The sequence below is a fragment of the Phascolarctos cinereus genome, unplaced genomic scaffold (genome assembly GCF_003287225.1).
Source record: "Phascolarctos cinereus isolate Bilbo 61053 unplaced genomic scaffold, phaCin_HiC Scaffold_4;HRSCAF=312, whole genome shotgun sequence".
NCBI lineage: Eukaryota > Metazoa > Chordata > Mammalia > Diprotodontia > Phascolarctidae > Phascolarctos > Phascolarctos cinereus.
In genome coordinates, this window is record NW_027555847.1 from 512,707,975 (window position 1) to 512,731,296 (window position 23,322).

General features: G+C 35.8%; 1 protein-coding gene across 1 annotated transcript in view; it reads right to left on the reverse strand.

Moving 5' to 3' along the window:
- LAMA1 (laminin subunit alpha 1) overlaps positions 1–23,322 on the reverse strand; it is a 198,243-nt gene that overhangs the window by 91,901 nt on the left and 83,020 nt on the right. The window contains 11 exon segments of the mRNA XM_020975006.2: positions 1,579–1,722; positions 3,776–4,012; positions 5,380–5,516; positions 7,704–7,884; positions 8,170–8,276; positions 9,129–9,340; positions 9,858–9,944; positions 11,620–11,747; positions 16,403–16,513; positions 22,894–22,911; positions 22,913–23,006. Of these exon segments, the coding sequence (XP_020830665.1) occupies positions 1,579–1,722; positions 3,776–4,012; positions 5,380–5,516; positions 7,704–7,884; positions 8,170–8,276; positions 9,129–9,340; positions 9,858–9,944; positions 11,620–11,747; positions 16,403–16,513; positions 22,894–22,911; positions 22,913–23,006 (1,456 nt within the window).

The window sequence follows — 23,322 nt, forward strand, 5'->3', positions numbered from 1 at the left end:
TATGTGTTTTTAAGGATATCAAACTGAGAACTAGATGGAGGATGGATTGGAGAGGGGAAAGGCTTGAGGCAAGGAGGCCAATCAAGAGGTTAGTAGAATAGTCTACTTGAGGTGTGATGCTTGCCTGTGAATAGAGGGAAAGGGTTAGATGTGAGAGATGCTGGGAACATAGACAAAATGTGGAAACTTTTTAGATGGATTAGTGCAAGTGAATGGTCCAGGGTTGTAAACCTAGGTGACTGGAAGATGTCTTCCTCAACAGAGAGAGGGAAGTAAGGAGGCTGCAGTGGGAAAGATAATTCATTTTGGATATAGTTAGAATGTGATGCCTATGAGACAGTCAGGTGGGGATGTTCAGAAGGCAGCTGGTGTTACAGGACTGGAGCTCAGAGGAGAAATTAACTGTGGGAGTTATCTACATAGAAATGATTGTAAAGACATCATGAAAAGACAGTATACAGGGACAAAGAGAAGGTTTAGGGCAGATCCCTGGGATGCACCTTCAGTGAGGGGCAGGACAAAAGAGAATGAGACCAATGGAAGTCATTGAAACCTATGGAAGCAGAAGTATCCAGAATGAGGGGGTGGTCAATGATGTCAAATGCAGCAGAGAAATCAAGAAGTAGTAGGACTGAGGGGAAAAAAATCTAATGTTTTTAACCAGCAAAGGACCTCTGAGATCATCTATTCCATATGATTCTCATCCAGTTCCCTCGCATTATAGATGAGGAAACAAACTTAGAGATTAAATAACTTGCTTAAAGTCAGGCAGTGAGTTGGTAGCTAAAATCTTATCCTCCAAATTTCCAGTTCAAGGTTTTTCTAACATACTGTGTTGTCTCTTTTCTGTTTCCTTTTATTTCCACTGCCTGTTATGAAAGGAACAAAAACTCTAATGATTCCAACACCAAAAGCCAAGTCTCTGAGAGTTGGGTTTTTTTTTTTAGGACAATACCAGCAAACATTTATTTATTGCCTACTGTGTGCAAAACATTGTAAACTACGACAAATATTTATCAGGCACCTATTATGTACACACTACTGTTTAGAAGTCTCATAGGAAGATGGTCTATGATGCTAAGAAAAGCTTAGTTAATGTCAAGCTTACAAAATAAAAATATGAACTTTTATAACCGTCATTGTTATTATGGACTCATGAATGATAGAAATTTAATAGTGTAAAAGCCCTAACTTGAATCCATATTGCAGAAAACTCAGAATTATCTTCTGGAACACATCTGTTGCTATAGTATAATGCTCCTTCCCATCTCTTTGGAAATGATTCAGTCTCAGAAATCACTTCAGCTGGCCACACCTAGTTTGCAGGGCTAGAATAATGGTCATGCCTGACTTGCCCTGCTCTCCCATCATGCCAAATGCCAACAAAAATTGCTCATGTCAATAGGTACATGATAGTAAATTCTGAGAGTTGTCTTGATAAAATAATAAGATTTAATTTACTAGCTTTGATGTCTGAGCACAACCCTCAATCCTGCTATGAAAAATGCTGAAAAAGGTGGAAAATAGTTACCTTACATATGAAATTGCAAAATTCAAAAATAAAGTTATATTACTTACGGGGATTCTAACATATCCTTCTAATTCTGAACAGAAGTGTGTCATCCTAAAACAGAAACAAGGAGAGCAGCCCAAAGGATTGTCAGCATGAAGAGCGAAAGTTCCCATCTTACATTCACTGCAGTGAAGACCAAACACATTTTCCTAAAGGAGAAAAAAAAATATCCAAACTCTTTTACTTTGAGAATTGAAAAATGTTTCCAAAGACAGTATATGCATCAGGGGTATAAACTACAAGATATTAACATTAAGCAAGTGAACTTTTCAAAAGTCAGACCTAAGACTGTTTCCAAGAGTTTTTATAGATACAGTTTCACAAGTATAAGCCAATATGCTAGATTAACTCAAAAACCAAAACAAACAAACAAAAAACAACCATGAATGTTTCTGATCCTTTAAGACATGCCAAAAACATACATAGTGCTTTAAGTTTTACAAAGTGTTTTACAAATACTATCTCATTTGATCCTTAGAATGATCCTGGAATGTAGATGTTATTATGATCCCTACTTTACAGATGAGGAAATTGAGGCAGAAAGTTAAGGTTTGCCCCAAATTAGAGAAATTAAGTTTCTGAGGCTGGATTTGAACTCAGTTCTCCCTGACTCCAACTCCAGAACTCTATCCATTGTGACGTCATGCTGCCTAAAAATGTTCTTCCAAACTCCAAATAAACATTAGGTCATCCTTATCACACACTATTTTTACATTGAATTTATAGTACTCTGTTAAATATAAGGAATCAAAGTGGAGATAAAGGATAAAGAAAAATCAAACAGTAAGACTTACAAACAAGAACAGATCAGATGTTGAGATATTCACTAATAGGATCAACTAAGGAAAATATAAAGAAGAAAAAAATTTTCCCTTTTCTGAATTTTGCTAAGTATACTCTGTGTGTGTGTGTGTGTGTGTGTGTGTGTGTGTGTGTAAGAGACAGAGAGAGACAGAGTGACAGACAGACAGACAGACAGAGAGAGGAGAGAGAGAGAGAACTGAGTGAAAGAATATATGTAAATATCTTCTAAATAATTCATCTTGGAAAAGATAAAGGAAGCTCTATCTCTAAAAAAAAAAAGTAGTTTGTTCCTACTGTCATTTCCTGGTTTTTCTTTCCTCTAGGTATTCACTGTGAAATTCTTTTCTTTTTTCACTTTTCTTCCAAAGTATTTGATTCAATGTCCCCTCCATACAAGGTTCTTGTAGAACGTGCTAGGTATACTAAAACAAACAAGAGGTGTGTAGTCCACTCCCTCAAGTTGCTGATAGACTTCATAGGGGATAGCAAGAAAATCTAAAGCAGGAGAGATCCCTAACATCTAGGAGAATCTAGACATTTGGTGGCATCAAAACTGAACCATGAAGGAAGCCAAGCTGTGAGAGTCAGAGACAGGAGACAGTGCATTCAAGACATAGGGAATGATTTCAATGAAGGAACAAAGACAGCAGACGAAATATAGAGGTTGGGAGACAGATAATGGGCCAGTATGGCTTGAATTTTGAGTGCATTTTTAAAAATGATGAGAAATACATGTATTTTAGAAATTAAGAACTCCTACTTAATTTTCTTTTTTTTTAAAAAAAAAAGCTTTGGCATTTTAACTACCTAGGAAAAAAGTAGAATTTTATCACAAACAATATAATTTCAAACTGAATTTAAAAAAAAAGGCATCCCTAATGCACAAAACAGGTAGAAATAGTTAGCTAAATATGATACTGCTTTTCTCCTTTTCTAATGAAATACAAAATATCCACTAATTTTCTTCAGTTCTAGGCCAACACATGTAATGTAATGTAATCACATAAGCATTATTCAACCACAAATCTTCTTGGCATTCTGGGTAATCTGTTTTATTCTTTTATACTCACAATAGATTAGCTACTCGGCCAAATGGAACAAATGAAAAGTCAGTTTGTGTTGTTCAGACTGGTACTGTCACTTTGGCTATTGTTATAAACCATCACAAGAGCATTTAAAGAAGACAGCCATTGTTCTGTTAAAGTGCCCACTGAGTTTAAGGTTATAGAGGACTCAACATTTCGATTAAATAGGACCCACGAGTTACTGCTGACTCTTCTAACATGAGTTGCCCCTGAGGGAAAAGCTTCAAAGTATGTGGTTGATTTGAAAGGGAGAAGGGAGAAGAAGAAATATAAAAATGAAATAAGGGAAAAGAAATTTGTTTACGGAGGATACCTTGCAAAAACAGGTGCCCGTTTCTTCTTCACAACTACAAACACCTCGTTTCTCATCACACGTGTCTCTTTTGGTACCACTCACTTCACAGTCACAGGATACACAATCTGGATAGTCTCGGAAACCTACGGCACACTCATTGCAGCTTTGGCCTCCATGTTCCTGTCTACAGGGGCATTGGCCAGTTAACGAATCACACCGACGACTAGTTGATCCTATGCTACTGCAGTTGCAAGCCTAAAGGAAACAAAATTAATCATTTTGTGGAGCTTATTTTGTTTTTGTTGTTTGTTTTTGAGTCCTCATAATGTATTGTTGGCATTAAAGAAAAATCTCAAAAGAGGGGAAAAACCTTATTCCACTATTCTGCCATAGCATCACTTTGCATTCTATGTAGAGAATCCTGGGACTGTTTCTGGACATTTGTGACTCTTCTGGACATAGTCTCATTTTCCTAACATTGTGATTAATCCACAGCAGAGGCATTTTTAGAGATAAAATGAGACAAGTAGAATTGTTGATTGACTGACTGATTGATTAAAGAATTACCTTAGAGCTTATGTAACTGACCTTCACTTTTCTTTCCTTTGTTTTCAAAACAGAGTAAGCTTAACTGTCAGAATTTTAAGGATAATCATATCCTACAAATATACAGACCTCAGTAAGATGCCATTTCACTAATCTCTGGGAAGCACATATATTTTAACTGTAGCAAATTAGGTAAGAATCTAGTATCATGAAGGAGCAAATGTCTTTAAAATGAAGCAATTTACTTCCCTTTTCACTCAAAACACTCAAAAGAATAGGTTTATTGCATAATGACATCTAAAAGGGTATGAAAATGTGTAGTCTTCACATTGTGAACTCAAATTCCTTAGTACTATCTCTAAAAGAAATTGAATTACCCATTTTATAATATTAATCATGATTTGTTGTCGTTCATTGTTTCAGCCATGTCTGACTCTTCATGACTCCATTTAGGGTCTTTTTGGCAAAGATGCTGGAGTATTTCCTTCTCCAGATCATTTTATAGATGAGGAAACTGAGGCAAACAGGATTAAGTGATTTTCCCAGAGTCACATAGCTAGTAACTGTCTGAGGCCATATTTGAACTCAGGTCTTCCCAACTCCAGACCCAACATGTTATTCCCTGAGTCATTATGATGATGACATGATTATGAACATCATGATAGATGTTCATAAATATTAGGAGATACATAGAATCAATTATAAGCAAAACTGGAAGTAGGGGAGCATGATAGTCCCAATGTCCACAATGAGATCTTGCCAAAATACAAAGACAAAATGAATTGGTTGTGGAAGATTAATTTGCTTTCTTTCTTCTGATTTGGTTCCTGAAAGCTAAATTGATTTAAAAATAAACATACCTTAAAAATATTTTAATACCTTATTAGATTAGATGAATAAGCAAATAAAGTATAAAAAATGTTAAAGGCTCCAATAGTAAACACGTTTTGAGATTAAGTAAGGGCAGGCTTTAATTGTATATAATCATCATGATAACAGTTGGGATGCACAATTTTGAAATGTACATTTATTAATTTTTCCTTGTAATTTCAATGGCTTTAACCATCACTAGATACCTTGCATCCTAGCTCAGGATCATGTCCCCAGTACTCATCCTCGCAGTTTTCACACTTTAAACCTTGAGTATGAGGAGGGCAGATACATTCTCCAGACTCTGGGTCACAGGTATTATGAGTATGAGCACAGTTACAAGCTGCAATAAGAAAAAATTTATTTTTTCCCTAAGTGAAGATTTGGAGAGGTAGCCATTTAACAAAAATGAAAAAAATAAAAACCAAAGTTAAAAGCAATTTTACTTAATTGAATAATCTGAACAATTTAGCCATTGTATGGTGGTTTCCTAAAATGGAACCATATGACAGGCTTTCTCTCCTCTCAAAGGACTCTCTGTAAGACATGATTGGGTCAGTCCTCAAGGCCAGAGAGATGCTCATTGGGAAGGATGTAATGAGGACAAGACAAGAAAGAAAGAAGATAGGAAAGTAGAAACAAATTAAAGAGAGTTTTATTTGGCAAATGATTCATATGATTTATATGACAATGATTCATTAGAGACTTGAGGAAGAAAGGAAAAAGAACCAAAGAAAGTTGTGATGTTTGATGGCACTAGTTCAAACACAAGTGTAAAACCCGAATGAAGGAAGAAAGATAATGTAAAATTGGAAATGAAATCAGCAGAACTTGGTGAGATGTCAAAGACTAGAATGAGGCATGCTTGTCTTTTTAGGACAAGTTTAGAAACCATTATTCTATTAAATTACCTTTTATTCATTATATCAATTACCTTTTTAAAGTTATATGTTACACGGCTAAAATCAATGTCTTTCATTTTCACTAAACAAAGAATATACTGCCAAATATTATTCTAAAGCTTGAGTTATAGAATATTTAAAAATTTATGAAATTCATCAGTTATGTCTTCTGAGGTCCCTTCCATCTCTAACTCTGTGATCCTATGATCTACTCAGCAGAAATCACTATCATAATTTTCAAATTATAGAATAACTGCAAATTTCTAGTTTAAAATGACTCCTCCTATGTAACACGTTGGGAAATTTCAGTGCTTACAAGATTTCAAACTGCTCTATACAATAAAAGCCCAATTCTTTTACACTACCATTTTCCTAGTCATACTATATGACATTGAATCATGCAACACCAATATCTTAGAAGAAGTAAATTTAGAGAAAACTGAAAGGACAAGGGAAAAATGTATGGTGGTTGTGAGAAAGAAGAATTTTACCAATGATTACTTCTATGTAAGAAGCAGCAATAACAAATATTATCGGTAATAATTTTTGGAAAAGGTCATGTAGTGAGAATGAGAGACAACTACAGGAAATTTTAAAAGGCTACACTGGTGCTCAAATTAAAAGAGTATGAAAAGAATAAGGAAGGACTCTAGCTCATTGAGTGGATTCTCTATAGAGGAGTTAGGGAAATACATGAATAAGAATCACAGAAGATGAAAAGGGAATGCAGGGGTCATTTCTACACTGGTGGAGCCGTGAACTCGCTGACGATCACAACTCCAACAAAATATAAATATGAAGGAAATATTATGATGAATAAGGGGAAAGAGACTCAATTCCACTGTATTTTTTATCTGAATAACCTTTGGTTCATTAATTTTATACACAAAAAGTCAGATGGTATATGTAAACAGGAAAGGCTAATATTTTTGTAACATTAATTCTGTAGGTATTTATTAGTACTCACTGTGTGAAAGACCTAATAAAATTATTTCAAACATAATTGAAAATATGTAGGAAAAATGAATTATTTCCTTTATGCCCTTAATTTAATAGTATTCTTAAAAATTAATTTGCTTTTGATGCCAACTGAATAGGCCATTCATTGTCTCTGACTTCCTTAAACCCTTATGTTAACACTCTTTATGTGATACATAAAACGTCAGTAAATCATCACACATTCTTAAAAATGTTTAGAACAGGTATCCGAGTAATTTTCCATTGTCGTTTTCAACATAATTTTGTTCCCTCACAAGATGCATTTTAGAAGGGGCAAAAGATGCTGAGTTACCAAGAAGTAGACATTAATTCTGAAGATTTACAAAATCTGTAATTTTGCGATCGTTAATGCAATTGTGTTTGGATTGTAAAATTAAAAGTATGAAATAAAAAACAAGCCAAAGCTGCTGGATAAACTGATAGAATTGCTTAATCTTAATAAGTTATTATGATTGCTTAATCTTAATGGGTTATTAAGATTGCTTAATCTTAATAACCTTTTCTTTCTACTTTTCCTAATTCCTCACAAGCAATTTTTCCTTGGCTCCTAAAGAAACTTAAAAACCTTTTGTTGGAAAGTATGCCCGGAGCTAAAATACATAAAAGGGAGAATAGAATAGAGTACTTACGTGTGCAGCTGCCATCTTGATATCCATAAAAGCCATGAGCACACCGGTCACATCTTTGCCCAGCAACTCCTGGCACACAGTGACACTGCCCTTCATCACTACAATTTTCAGACAGTGAACCTAACTGGCTACAGTTACAGGGCAGGCAACCAAGTCCTGTATTCAAACCATAATAGCCATTCTATTCAAGAAAGTAAAGGAAAAAAATCATGAGAGCAAAAACATTATTAAGGAAATTTGTACAGGGTGTTCCAAAAGTCTTAGTGCAATTTCAAATAATCTTTAATATAAAAAAGTCTTAACTTTTGGAACACCATATGTGCACATGCACGTACACACACACACACACACACACACACACACACACGAACACACGGAATTTAGAATTTAATAACAGAATGAGTTGGCTGGAAACATAAAATTCAAATATTTTAAGTCTAATTCCCATTTTGTGCACATTTCTTACCAAGCATTGATCACAATGTTGTCCAATAACATTTGGTTTGCAATCACAGAGACCAGTCTCATGATGGCAGATCCTGGAAAGAGAACTGCTTCCATGGCATGAACAAGCTAAGGTGTCCCCCAAAAAAGAAAAAAAAATACTTCTTTACAAGGACTCAAGAAGATAATTTCATCCTTCTCCATGACAAAAATTTTTTACATTTTAAGTACACACAGCATATTTCATTGGAGTGTATACCCAATGAATTTATACCTTCAATAATTTGAATTATAAGAAAACATATTTCTCCCATGACAGATATAGTATCATTATTTTTTCTCCTTTTGGACAAAATTTGGATTATAGTGTCTCTATAATTCAGAAGTGCTTCACTACACCCTTCCCTGCCCTGGCCACCATAGTTTCACTCCAAAATTGCACATAAAAATACGACTTTCGCATTATAAGTTTGCCATCCTGATATACCAATAATATGCTTTTTTTTACTGAATTTTCCTAGATCATCTACCTGCAACAATTTTAAGAGAACGTTGCATATTCATTAACAAAGACTTTGTAAATGTGCTGCTAACATGAATGGCTTCTCAGTTTAACGAGATTTATTACTCTCTTTATGCAGCATAAAATCCCATCCACTTAATTAGTCTAGTTAACATCTCCATTACCAACAGGTTGGGTTTTTTTTAGCATCCATCCTCCACCATGTTAAGTCAGCTTCACAACATACAGAACCTCCCCTCTCCTAAGATATAATTAACTTTTTTCTATGTATTTTAATTTCATTAGGAAGCAGGTGGAAAGGAGAAATTAACCTGCTTGAATTAACTCATTTGAAATCTAGGCAGGAATATCAATGACAGTGGCAACCCAAATACAATTATTCTATAGTGTGAAAGTTGTTTGCCACTTGAAAATAGTGGGATAATTAACAAAGGCTATTTCACTCACTATCCACTCACCATGACAACTTTTAGCAACAAGAGCATCCCCATAGAACCCATCAGCACATCTCTCACAGTGAGGGCCCTCTGTGTTCCCAATACACTTCAAACATTCTCCTGTGACTGTATCACAGTGACCAACTTCTAGGGGATCCACATTGCCACTGCAATCACATGGGATGCAAGATTCCCCAGGGACCGTTGGATTTCCATAGTAACCGTCTGCACATCTGTATAAAGGATGAAGAGCAAGGTCAAATTAAGTACAATTGTCCAAGAAGTTTCCCCAACATACAGGATTCTCCGACTGGTTTTTCAATTAAGCTTACTATTTTCCAAAAGATTTATAGAGACAGAAATACAGCTGTTTTGGTTGGTCACTCAGAGTCTTCATTCACTCTTTGTTCATGATTTAACATGTTAAAAGAAAAGTGTAACAAAGCGCATCCTTGATGTGACAAACATACATTCCAATTTACTCAAACAGCCTTGCTATGTCAAATGACCTGTAATCTGAGAATTCCATACAATGGTCTTTTAAATATATATGTGTAAATACAACAATGACTTCTAAGTCTGGTTTTGCAATAGATTAAAGAGGCCCTTGAATTTTTTTTTAATCCTCTTGAATTATTTTAAAGGACTATCACGAAGATCTCAAAAAATATCAAAAATAAAAAAATATTAAAGAATAACCACTATGGAGAATTACAAACTTTCAAAAAGTAAAAAACACAGAGTACCAACCTCTCACACCATGTTCCTGTATATCCCAGTTGACACTGATCACAGATAACTTCATCTCCGTCATCCAAATGGCAAGTAGGGCTGAAACTAACAAGAAGTATTGGAGAAAAGATGTTTTTCTGCCTCAGGATAATATCGCATTTCTACGCATTTTAAAGACCAGTTTCTTCCTCCATCTTCATGTGATTATTACTTGCTCAATAGCAGAGCTGGCAAGAATGCGGGGAGGGAAAGTGTGTGTGTGCAGGTTTCATGCAAAGGTTTGATGCCATGACCTCTCAAGATCTGCATAACCACCTCTCAGTGTAGTTTTCTGAAAATTAGTTTCATTTTTGACTATGTAAGTATCAACATTTATTATATGTGTGTGTGCAAACCTATATCTATCTTGTGCGCATGCACACATCTGAACGTATACATATATACAGAGTATTCCAAAATACTTAAGTGTAGTTTTAGGCTATTAAAGCTTAATTAAATTAAATTATGCTGTTAATGTAATTAAATTAAGCTATAAAAGCTTAAAACTGAATTAAGACTTTTGGGACACCCTGTATATAAACATATTTTCCTTCTTGTTGTTCAGTTGTTTTCAATGATGTCCCACTCTTCCAATTCTTCATGACCCCATTTGGAGTTTTCTTGGCAAAGATATTGGAATGGTTTGCCCTTTCCTTCTCCAACTCATTTTACAGATGAGGAAACTGAGACAAATAGGGTGGAGTGACTTGCCCAGGATCACACAGCTAGAGAAGGTTTGAGGCCAGATTTACTCAGTAAGATGAGTCTTCTGAATTCAGGCCTGGTACTCCAAATCGCTGTACAACCTAGCTGTCCCATATATAAACACAAACACAAATATATACACGAACACACACACACACACACACACACACATATATATATATATATATATATATACACCCCCACACACATATATGGATGTTGTGATAAATATATATATACACATATTTATATGCATATGTACAACAACACCCATAGACTTCCATTCTGATTCCTCTTTGTAGTATGGGAATATGCCAGGGTTCTCAAAGACTATTCCAATGGAGTGTAAGCCCTGGTCATTCTAAACAAGCTAGAAAGGCTTGAAGTACAGACATAGCATAGCTGAATGTTCATCTTCTGCCAAGACTCGGCTGGATAAGTTCAGAAAGACTCATCATCAATGGCCTGATCAGGATATCATGATGTAATTAATTTCTGTGCCTTTGCACTGGCTCTCCCCAGGGTCTGGAATGCACTTCCACCTCATCATTACCTCTAGGAATCCCTAGCTTTATATGAAGAATGGCTCTATCCTCTCCTATATGAGGTCTTTCCTGATTTTTCCTTTCGCCAAATTATCTTGAAGATATTTATTTTGAATATATTTGTATATATTGATTGCGTACCTGTTATTCTCCTTATAGCTCCTTAAAGACAGAGACTCTTATTTTTGTCTTTATATACCCCGTCCTTGGCACATAGTAGACACTAATCAATGCTTGTTGATTCACCTGTTGCTCAGAGCAACGAAATCACAAATTTTTGAAATATTTAAATATAAAACATCATTTTTCTCTAAAGATTTCAGCATATATTTAGATAGCAAGGCCAATAAAACCAGAGAGTTCTTTCTTGGGGATAAGTAAAAAGTTGTCAATGGCAAGTCATTTTTTTAAATAAATAGGAATAAATATTTGGTTGCACGGGAAAAGAACCATACAAAGCCTTCGTGGCTCTTCAATATGTAGCCACTTACTTGTTGGAAGCAGTTGTAAGAGGACACGCGCAGGGCTGGCAGTTTTCTGATGTCCCACTGGAAGGATTCCCATAGAAACCTGGTAAACACTGGTCACAGTGAGCCCCCGTAGTGTTGTGTTTGCAAGCCTATTGCACAAGTAAAGAGGAAGAGAATTAGAGGAGCATAGAACTGGTTGGAAGAGACTGCAGAGGCCATCCGGTCAAGCCTTCACATTTTAAAGAGGAAGAAACGAGGAGGCCCAGGGGAGGTAAGTGACTGGATCCAAACCAATAAGACAGTAAACCTCAGGAACAGGATTGCAATTGCAATTGTAATTGTCTTTGATTCCAGAGACAGTGAGCAATACTGCACTTTCCACTTTACAATACTGCTTCCTTTATTTTCCCCAGAGGATTTTAAGGTTATTATGGGTGTCAAGAGCCAAGAGAAAAACACAACTAACTCTCAATATCTCTCTCTCTCTCTCTCTCTCTCTCTCCCCACACACACACACACTTTTCCTCCTGTCTGTGTCTCTTCCTTTCTCTTCTGTGCCCTTCCCCCTTGGTCGCCCCCCATGTATGGTATGTTCTCCTGCTTTGTCTTGGCCTTCTGGCTTTCTTAAGACTCAGCTCAAATATACCTTCTGCAGGAGTCATTCCAGGTCCCCTCCACTTACTTCTAATGCCTTCCCACTGAGATTACTTTTTATCTACTCTGTATATCTTTTGTATGTACATAATTCATTGGGGCAGCTAGGTAGAGCAGTGGATAGAGTGCCAGGCCGGGAGTATGGAAGACCTGAGTTCAAATCTGTCTCAGACTTACTAGCTGTGTGCTTCTAGGTCAGTCACTTAATCTCTGTTAGCCTCAGTTTCCTCCACCTTAAAATGGGGATAATAATTGCATCTACCTCCCACATTTGTTTTAAGGATAAAAATGGGATAATTACAAAGTGCCTACTGCCAGGCGTATAGTAAGCACTATAGAAATTCTAAGTATTATTATTGTAGTTGCTTGCAAGCTTTCTCCCCCATTAGACTGTAAGTTCCTTGAGGGCAAGGACTATGTTTTTGTATTCTTTTGTATCTTTAGTGCAGTGCCTGGCACACACATTTAATAAATGCTTTTGTAACTAACTACATCTTAACGCAAGGAGCAGCAATGAATTACATTTTCTTTGCAACAACTCCCAATACAATTGACTTTGTGAACTAAAAGTCTGTTATGTAAAATAGACACACTTTCATAAAAAAATTTTGTTCACTTTGTGATTATCTGTGGCTTTTTGCTTTTCAACTAAAGGGTCATTTTACGTTGTGGAGAAACAACTGTACATCTTCTGTTTCAAAATCTAGCCATGTCCTATTTATGTGCTTTGAAATGTAGATTTTGAGCCAAATAGCTGTCTATGGTCACTGGACAGAGTGGATATGCAATAGAAGCTACATGAGAAACAATGTATGACAATTAAAAATAAGGGAGGGAGGAAGGGTTAGAATTTGGAACTCAAAACTTCAAAAAAATGTAAAAAATATTGTCTTATTATGTAATTAGAAAAAAATAAAATATTATTTTTTTAAAAAAGGGAAGAGTCAGGCTATTTTCTTTGAGAAGGAGAAAATACAGCTTGAAAAAGATAGTTATGGGGCCATGAATGCATACATGGGAAGGCCACACATGCTTGCTGGTCTTCAGTCAGCCAACTGACATGGAGCAGAAGACTGTGGGAAAAAATGTCTCCTTCCTCTAAGAGTGCAGAGGAGTAAGAAGAGCTCATGGAACAATTAGCCGACACTATTATATGTAAGTATTTAAAGGCTTATGACTCTTAAGAAGTGGTTCACCTACCACCTTTGCATCCCACCCCCCCTTAACATTTCAGCTCCTTTTGTGTATTGTCTTCCCACATTAGATTATAAGTTCCAGGGATCATCTTTCTTTTTCATATTTATATCATATTTATATATTTTTCATATTTATATATTATATGCACTTAGCAGAGCATCTGGCACATTGCAGATGTTTAATAAATGTTAATTGATTGATTGACACAGTGCCAGTGACTGGAGTTTTTATACACAAGGACAGAACTACACTCAAAGTTATACTCAAAGCCATATAAATGACTGTATAGCTTCTCTTTTTAAGTAGAACAACAGTTTTGGATTAAGCAGTAATAAATATCAAACTAAACCCAGTTCTTTATATTGTTCTAAATAATGAATCATTTGGATTGAAAGAACTTAAAGATTGGCTAATACTTATGATTGTTATTTTATATATAAAAAAACCTTTTTTTAAATTTCTTCCCCCATTACGTGTTAAAACAATTTTTTAAATTTTTTTTAAAAAGTTTTGAGTTCCAAATTCTATCCCTTCCTCCTTCCCTCCCCTCTCCCTGAGAGGGTAAGCAATCCGATATAGGTTATACATGTGCAATCATGTAAAACATTTCCATATTAGTCATTTTATACAAGAAGACTTGAATAAAAAAAGAGTGAAAGTGAAAAACAGCATGCTTCAGTCTGTATTCAGACAGTATCAGTTCTTTCTCTGGAGGTGGATAACATGTTGCATCATGAGTCCTTTGGAACTGTCTGGCTGTATGTATGGCTGAGAATAGCTGCCATTCACAGTACAATATGGCTATTACTGCGTACAAGGTTATACTGGCTCTGCTCACTTCATTTTGCATTGGTTTATACAAGTCTTTCCAGGTTTTTCTGAAATCATCCTGCTTGTCATTTCTTATAACACAATAATACTCCATCACAATCATATACTACAGCTTGTTTAGCCATTCACCAATTGATGGGCATCCCCTCAATTTCCTATTCTTGGCCACCACAAGAAGAGCTGCTCTAAATGTATTCGCACATAAAGTTGCTTTTCCCTTTTTCTGATTCTTTTGGATATAGAGCTATCAGTGGAGTTGCTGGATCATAGGGTATTATGACTATTATTTTCAAAATTAGAAAGACAGCTTGAGAGTGTGTCTAGAGTGATAAATAGAATCAGAAAGTTTAAGCCCAAGCTCTGACACTTACTAGCTGTGTGATTGTGAGCCTCTCAGCACCTCAGACAACTCTCTAAGATTTCTCTACTAAGTCATAAACAGGTTATAAACTGCATTGATTAAAGGAATTCACAGATTTTGGATATATTTTCATAAAGAGTGTATATGCATATATATATATATACATATATATGTATATATATGTATATATATGTATATATATATGTATATATATATATATTATATATGTATACATTATCTCTCTTCCTCCCCCCCCACATAATACATACATGTATATATGTATAAATATAAGATTTAGTAAAATCCCAATAGAATAAGATCATTGAGGTCAGGACTTGGTAAAAGTCTGACTAAGAAAGGTGGGAAAGAGGTGTAAAACATACAACGTTTTCCCACAAAGGTGGGAGACTAGATGAATGTTAGTGCTCTATACAGAAAAGGTGAGTTGGAAGAGCAGGTTTTAGAGAAATGATAACAGGCTCAGTTTTAGGCACATTCTGTTTGAGGTAGTAGGGGGACATTCAGGTAGAAATGTCCTTCGGGCAGTTGGAGGTGCAAGTCTGGATCTGAAGAGAGAGATTAGGACTGTAGATTCAGATTTGAATAATGGTGATAGTTAAAAGCCAAGAGAATTAGTGAGATTGCAAAGGGTTAAGAGGAGAGAGAGAAAAGAGGACAAAACCCTGGAAATAGTCTAAGAAAAGAATAAAAAACTAGCAGAGAAGAAAAAGAGTAGTTAGAGAAATAGGAGGGCTGGGAAATCACTGAATCACTGAAGACAATGAAGAAGAAAATACCCAGGATCAAATGGTAAAATGAAGTCAACAAGGATAAGGCCTAAAATAAAATGCCGTTGGATTTGGTGAACATAATTGATGGGCAATCTTAAAGAGAACAGTTTCAACAGAACGGTGGAGGTAGGAGCCAGAATACAAAGGCTCAAGGGAAAGATAGACAATGTAAAAATGGAGACATCAGTGCTATGGGAAGGGAAAAAATTACTTCTAAAGGGTTAAGCTTACAAACCCAAAAAATGAATCACAGAAATCCTTTATTGTATTTTTGGCAGCCATATGGATAAAAAGAGTCCTACAAGTCAAGGACCCCCACAGACATTTAAGGCGCAGAACTGGGTAGTATGGGCACGGTGACAGAAAAAGTGTTAGGAGTACACCTGACTGAAGGAGTAGCAAATCTCAGGGCAATAGGCACTTATTGTAATGAGATTGTCTGAAACTAATATAATTACTAAGATAAGTAAAATACTTAATAAAGAATGATTATACCATAAATACTTAACTTCATGAAAGTCATTTGATCCAATCTCTATAACACACCTTATTAAAGACACCAGCAATTTATTTCTAAATGAATTCCATTTATTTGCTAGGGTAGCTGTAAAACTTCAAAGGAATGAGTGGCTTCAGGCTAGTCAATATTTACCAAACTTAACAGAAAATTTGTTTGAATGTAAAAATCCTAGAGCAACAAATATAAGGCAAAGATAGTAATAAAAACAATCTTCAACCAAGGAATAATGCTCTAAGGTCAGTGAACACATTTAACAAAGCTTGGGGAGAAAAAAGTCTTTCAATCCGGTCATTGTTATAATCAGAGAACTTCAATGGGTTTCACATGTTCCTTTCCAAATTACAAGTTCAGGAGTATCAGATCATATGCAGTATAAGCCCTCCTATCACTTCTGCATCTTAACGGCTCTAGGGAGCCAGACAAAATGTCAGTAATTGAAAGGAGACTTACCAAGCAAGCTCCATGAATATCACATTCAGTGGCATGGCCATGGCACTCACAGGGTTGACAGATTCCTCCAAAGAGTATTCCACCTACGCGGTAATACCCTGGGAGACAAGACTATAAGAAAAACACAGGATAAATGTGAACATGAATGCAACTTGGAGAATTATGCAAATCATCTGCTTTCTAAAAACAAAAACAATCTTTCTATTTTCCTGTAAGTAGTACGACCTTATTACTTTGAAAGAGGCAGAATTATGTAAGAGAAATTTAATGAGCACCATGTACACCTTAAGTACTCTAAATTGTGTTTCCAATGCAATATTCTTTCTTTCTTTCTTTTTAGTTTTCAGCATTATCTTTTATAAGATTCTGAGTTCTAAATTTTTCTCCCTCCATCCTTTCATCCCTCCCCAAGACGGCATGCAATTTGATATGAGCTATACATGTACAATCATAGTAAGCATATTTCCACATTAGTCATTAAAACACAAAATTATTTTTTCTACAACATTCTTAAATTAGACATCTCTTAACATTATCTTAACAAGTATTTTAGACTTCCCATTTACCTTATCTTGTCTTAACATTGTAAAGAATTTCTGCCAGTACAAGTTATAGTGATTTTTTTTTTTTTACAAATGTAGTTGTCCTATTCTTAGATGGGCCATCCAGGAAGCCACAGGGATTGTACATTAGAATTTGAGGAACATTTTCCCCTTACATTTCATTTTCTGGTAAGGAATCGGCCTATAGCATAACCTGTATTCCTATATGTTTCCAGTGTTAAGAGGGTGTAACAGCAGCCTCCCAACAACCCTGCCTAAACTCTAGAAAATTTTGGCAAGACTATTTTATAGATGTCATCCAAACCAGCTAGGGGGCACAATGGATAGAATGCTGGTCCTAGAATCAATAGGACCTGAGTTCAAATCCAGCCTCACACATTTTACTAGTTGTATCAACTGTGGGCAAGTCACTTAAACTGTTTTGCCTCAGTCTCTCATCTATAAAATAAGCTGGAGAAAGAAATGGCAAACCATTCCAGTACACTTGCTGAGAAAACTCCAAATGGAGTCACAAAAAATTGGATATAACTGAAAATACTCAACAACAACAACAAAAAAAATCCAAACCTTCCCTTAGAACACCGCTATCACTAAATCAGACCTATCATTTATCATGATAAATAAGTGAATAGTTTTATTAGCAATCAAATCATTTTGTCCTGTTTTGATGCAATACATAGTGTCGTAGATCTGGAGTTGGGTGGAACTTAAGTTCCATTTGTCCAAACCCCTCATTTTAACAGAGAAAAAAATTGAGACCTTGTAAAGTTAAATGATTTGCCCAAGGTCATATATGTAGTAAGGATCAGAAGCAGGATTTCTTCCATATTCTCTGATTTTAGAACCAATGCTCTATATAACCACCAATTTAAATAAGGAGTAAATAAGGGGAAATTTCTTCATTCATCTAGCCATTCATTAAACTGTTGTTATATGTTTATAAAAATAGTATTAATTACAACATGACTAATGTGAAAATGTTTAATATGAATAAAATATGTTTAATAGGTATAGCCTATATCAGATTGCACACCATATTGGAGAGGAGGAAGGTGAAGGAGGGGGGAGAAAATTTGAACTCAAAATCTTATGGAAGTGAATGCTGAAAACTAAAACTAAATTAATTAACTTTAAAAGAAAGAAAGAAAAACAGTATTCATCAAGAATACGCAGGATTAGGTGGGATATTTTGTTGTGGGAGTCCCTTACAACTATGTGAGAGAATGTATATTATATAGTGTTGAAAATCTTGGTCGTAGCAGCAGTATAGATGGTAGGAGAGGTCAAGGCTAAGCAGGTATAAATAGAGTAATTCTCAAGAGCATCTTTTATCAACCAGTAGTAAGATGATCAGTCTAGAACAAAAGCAGTTTCCAGGGGTTGGTGTATCCCGTCTGATTGCCATAATGCTGCACAAAGCAAGGATGGGCCCAGAAGAGAGGGGAAGATGGATGCCCTCCAGGTAATTGATTAGTATCAACAGGACAAGAGTGGTTGGGTAAAGTCCAGACTGGAAACCTTATCAAAGACAGGAAAAAACAACAAGCACAGTGAGTAGCCCTAGAGGCATATTGAAGACTGCAAGCAGAGATCAAAAAACTCAAGTAAACAAACTGAAAGAGGAGTGGGTCAAGCAGAGGAGATCCTGTCCCAGAGTAAAGGCTGCCAAGGGGCAATCTGCTTTACTTGTAGTCCAGAGTCTGATTTGATCTTTTCTGCTGCGGAAGAAGTCTGGCCACATCTGCCTATTCTGCCTAATGCAAGGCAGCTGCTGGCCCCCTGTGATGTGGGCCGAGTGCCACTAAGCCCAGCAGTTTAACTCAAGACCTATGAAGCAGAAAAACAAAAGGAGTTGGATACCAGATTAGTCCTCAGGACCAGCTTATGGCTTATCTGGTATGTATGACTTCCTGACAACAGGTCATTGCCAATTATAAATAACTGGTTTCTCTCCCAGAGAAGAAAGTAAAAGGACTTCAGGAGCAGTTTTCTCCTCTTCTTCCAGATAACTAGAGTGGATAACTGTTCCTTGACTGTATAGAAAGAATAATTTGGCAAAGGATCCAGGAAAATAAACACACACAAAAAAAAACGTTCTGAAGAAATGATGGGAAACAAAGCCATATCAAGAGGCTGATGACTGAAAGAGTATAAGGCAGAGAAACCAATCTAAGGAAAAGAACCTCCACATCATTAGTGCTATAGAACAGAGATGGAGACCTGCCCACAAAAAAAAATAAAGAAGGATTCTGAATTTTAGGAAGAAATAACAGAAACTCATACTCAGTATCACAGAATCTCTGAGATAGAAGAAATCTTAGAGAATATTTAGTTCAATCTTGACCTGCGAGGAAAACCCTCCTACCTTAGATCCAATAAATTGGTCATCCTGCCTTTATTTGAAGAAGTCATCTATGTGAGAGGTGTCAAACTCTAGCCACTGCTCTCAAATTAAAAAAATACAATACAACATAGATAATGTTAATTTGTGGTCTTCTATGTCAACACGAAGACCACAGGGATCCACTATTTGAGTTTGACACCACTAATTTATGTTAGCCCTCTCATTTTATGGATTCCCCAGAAAGAGGAAAATTACTTACTCAATATCAAATAGGCAATAATTGATAAAGTAATGGAATGATAGGTACTAGGCAGTGAGAGGAATCATATCACTGCCCCTGGGGATGTGTAGTAGTGTCTAAAGAAAAAAAACCCTAGAAAAAACCAAAAACTGGGTGGCACGAAGGGAAAAAAACATACAAGAAGTAATCAGAAGTTCTCAGGGAAGAGAGTTAGGAATGATGCTTATGGTCTACATGTTTATATTTTATTATATGGGTTACAATTAACAAAGTGAAACAAAATGAAATTTTAACAGGTATAGGTATCACAGAGACTTATTGAAATGGGACTTAAGAGAAAACGATGTCAACAGAATGGTATATCATGTTCAAAAGAAATATCTCTAATAGAAGGGGAGGAGTAGTACAGTACTTTTTAAAATATACACCTACATAGAAAGGGGTAGAGGAAAATGTATTTGAATGTGGATAACAAGAGAAGCAGGAGTGCCATCAGGAAAACAATCTACAGATCAGTCAGCCAGAAAGAAGGTAAGAGTGATGCTCTCCTAAAATATATTACAAAATTCAAACAGAGTGCAAAACTAATGGGCTTCCACTACCTAAATATCTCTTGGAAGTCTCAATTTGCTATAAGCTGCAAGTGTTATCTTCTTAACTTCCCTTACTGACAGCTAAATCCCAAAAGCTATAGAAAATAATAAACAGCACTGGTACAGATTGTTTTGACCAAAAAATAACAGGTTGGTAAAGCAGAAATGAGGACAACATTGAGAGAAAGTGGCCATGCCATCTTTTAGTTTGCAAGAGTGAAGGAAAGCAATAATAAAGCATTGAGATACTCAGAAATACAACCTAGTCCTAGACTTTAGGAAAGGAGGTTTAGAAAAAGACATTAGAAGCAAAGAGAAGATCACGTGGAGAGAAATTCTAAAAGCGAATATGGTTCAAGAGGTTAGATGGCTTTGAAAATGTCATTCTGACAGCACTACTGCAAAACATTAAAGTGAAGGAGAAAAGGTTTCTAACAAGATTATATTTTTAAATTCAAGGTAGAAAAAGATAAAAAGTAGGACTCATAAACAGGAATGAATAGAGAATGGCTTAAAATATAAAAAGAGAGTGTCAGGAAGACTAAAAGCCCAGTATAAATTAAAGATTATGAAAAATGCTAAAGGCAACAAAGTTTCCTTAGCTTGGCTAAAAGCAAGAAATTGGATGAGGGAGGTATAATGTTAACAGATCCTGGAGAGACTGCAGAACTATCCAACTCCTATTTAGTGTCTGTCTTCTACACAAAAGAGAACAATCTTTAAAATGGGAAGTATAGGACAAATATCTTTAAAAGGAAAAACTAAACCCAAACAGGTAAGAAGAAAATGAGAACATAGGAATTTACATTAAGCTGAAATCTCCAAACTCAGAAAAAAAGGACCCCTAAAGATCCTTAAAAACATTGCAGGTATGATTACAGAGTCATTGAATGATGGAGTGCATCCACCAGAGACTGGATACCAAAGAGCATCTTTGAGAAATCATGGAGAAGAGAAAAGAGTGTCAGGGTCTCTCAGTATATCCTTGAAGGGAAGATAAAGAAATGTGACCTGAATGATTTTACAGTAGTCTATTGTAGTCATAGTCTGTTGAACAACCGTGCCCAATCAGTGTCAACTACTGGAGTAATACTAACTCTTAATTTGAAAGTGTAAAATTAAACTTTGCCCTTGGTCCTGTACAATATTTTGATCTAAGACCTAGAAGACTATGGGGTTTGGGAATGGTACAAAGATGGGATGGGTGCAATCACTGGATATCAAAAGCTGAATTCAAAATTATCTCAATAGCCTGGATCTATGGGCTAATATCAACAAGATGAAATTGTGCTACACAGTTGCCAAGTCTTGAACTTAAGTTCAAAGAATCATTCAGATAAAGAACCAATTGGAGGGAAGGGCATCAGGGGATTGGTTGCTTTAACAGTAACTCACACTAAAATAACGTGACAGTTTTAGCTAACTACAAGCTAACAGTGAACCATCAGTATGAAGAAGATGCTTTCAAAAAAGCTAATAAAATTTAGCAAGGTAATAGTCTTATTACACACAATTATCTGCATTGGTCAAGACATACCTAGAATACTGGGTTCAGTTTTCTGGGATTACATTTTACCAGATCATTAGCAAACTGGAGTTTATCCAGATAAGAATGATAATGTTAGTGAGAGATCTTGAGTCATATGAGAAACAATTATCTTTCAGGATCTGTTTCTTCATCAAAAAAATTGGGGTATTGGACTTGGACTAGATGATCTCTAACCTATCTTAGAAGTACATAATTGTATAGTAAGAAGGTTCTAGGTTGAAGAAACTGAATGTAGTTAGCCTGGGGAAGAGAATTAAGACAGGATATAATATCTACTTTCAAACAGTGGAAGAGCTTTCACATGGGAAACATGAGGACATTATTCCAGAAGGCAAAACTAGAACAAGGATAAAAGTTAGAGGGAGGTAAATTTTGATCAATGTAGAGAAGAAGTTTCTGGTAATTATAGCTGCATAGCACCCAAACATGCTACCTTGAGCCTATTAGAGCAAAAGAAGTATTAACTGAAGAGCTCACTAGAAGTTTTTTAGTAGAAGCTCAAAAGTTACCTGCCAGTGATATTATAAAAAAGGATTCTTGAATTAAAAAAGAAGTTGAATTGGAAGACCTGTAAAGTCCCACCAAAAGCTGAAATTCCTTAACTCTAGTTCTGTAATGTTATGTTTTGTAAATCTCTCGTCTCTTATCTCTATATTTCCAATATTTGACTAGTGTAACATTTCATTAGGAGGTGTTCTGCTATTCCATAAATTGTCTTAATTGAGCAGGACAGTCAATCCTCTTCAATAAAACAGACTCTTGTAGAGTTAATTCAAATAACCACATCCCCATTGGCAAAGAGAATATTAAATCAGAGAACTGTAACTCATACCTCTGTACTCCACTTACAACCCAGAAGTCAGCTCTCTCTCTCTTTGGTAAGAAATAAGATTAAAGGCCCGAACGAATTATAGATTGGTTGGAAAAATGCTAACAATGATAAAAACTATTTCCTTATTATGTTCAGTGCAATAAGGTAAACACAGAAGGGATAAGAACAGTGCTTAAGAAAAGTGTATCCATCTAGCTATCAACCAAGTTAAAAATAATGCCAATGGACTGATGTTGGGGATGGGGTAAGAAAGCTAAACCTTTGATCAATATACCATATACATGGAATATATAGCTTATTTATATTCAGCTTTCATAGCTAAGGGCATGAAAGAAGATGAAAAAGAAGGAAGTGAAGGCCATTACCTACCTCACAGGAGATCCCAGTAATACCCTTGAGGACATTCACAATATTCTGCATCAGTAGCCAGCACCAGATCTATAACATTTGGGTTTGCTATGTCCAAAGTCACAGCGTCTAATCTGTAAACAAACAGGAAGATATGAACAGATGCTGATTTTTTAAAAACTTTACTGGGACTACTAGTCTAAAGAAATAGCCTAATTTCAATTTAAATGTGATGTCAATCACAGATGAAAGTTTTCTGACCATAAGCACCAACTCCCTAGAACTCATCACCATCCCCTCCAAATAAATTCTTCTCATGGAAGTTGTAAGAAGGTACCACAAAGCACTGAAGAAAAATCACCTGCTGTATCACCTCTCTATACTACCTCCACAAAAGAAGCAATCATTAAATACTGGTTTCTTTTAAATGGCTAAGCTATACTCAACTTC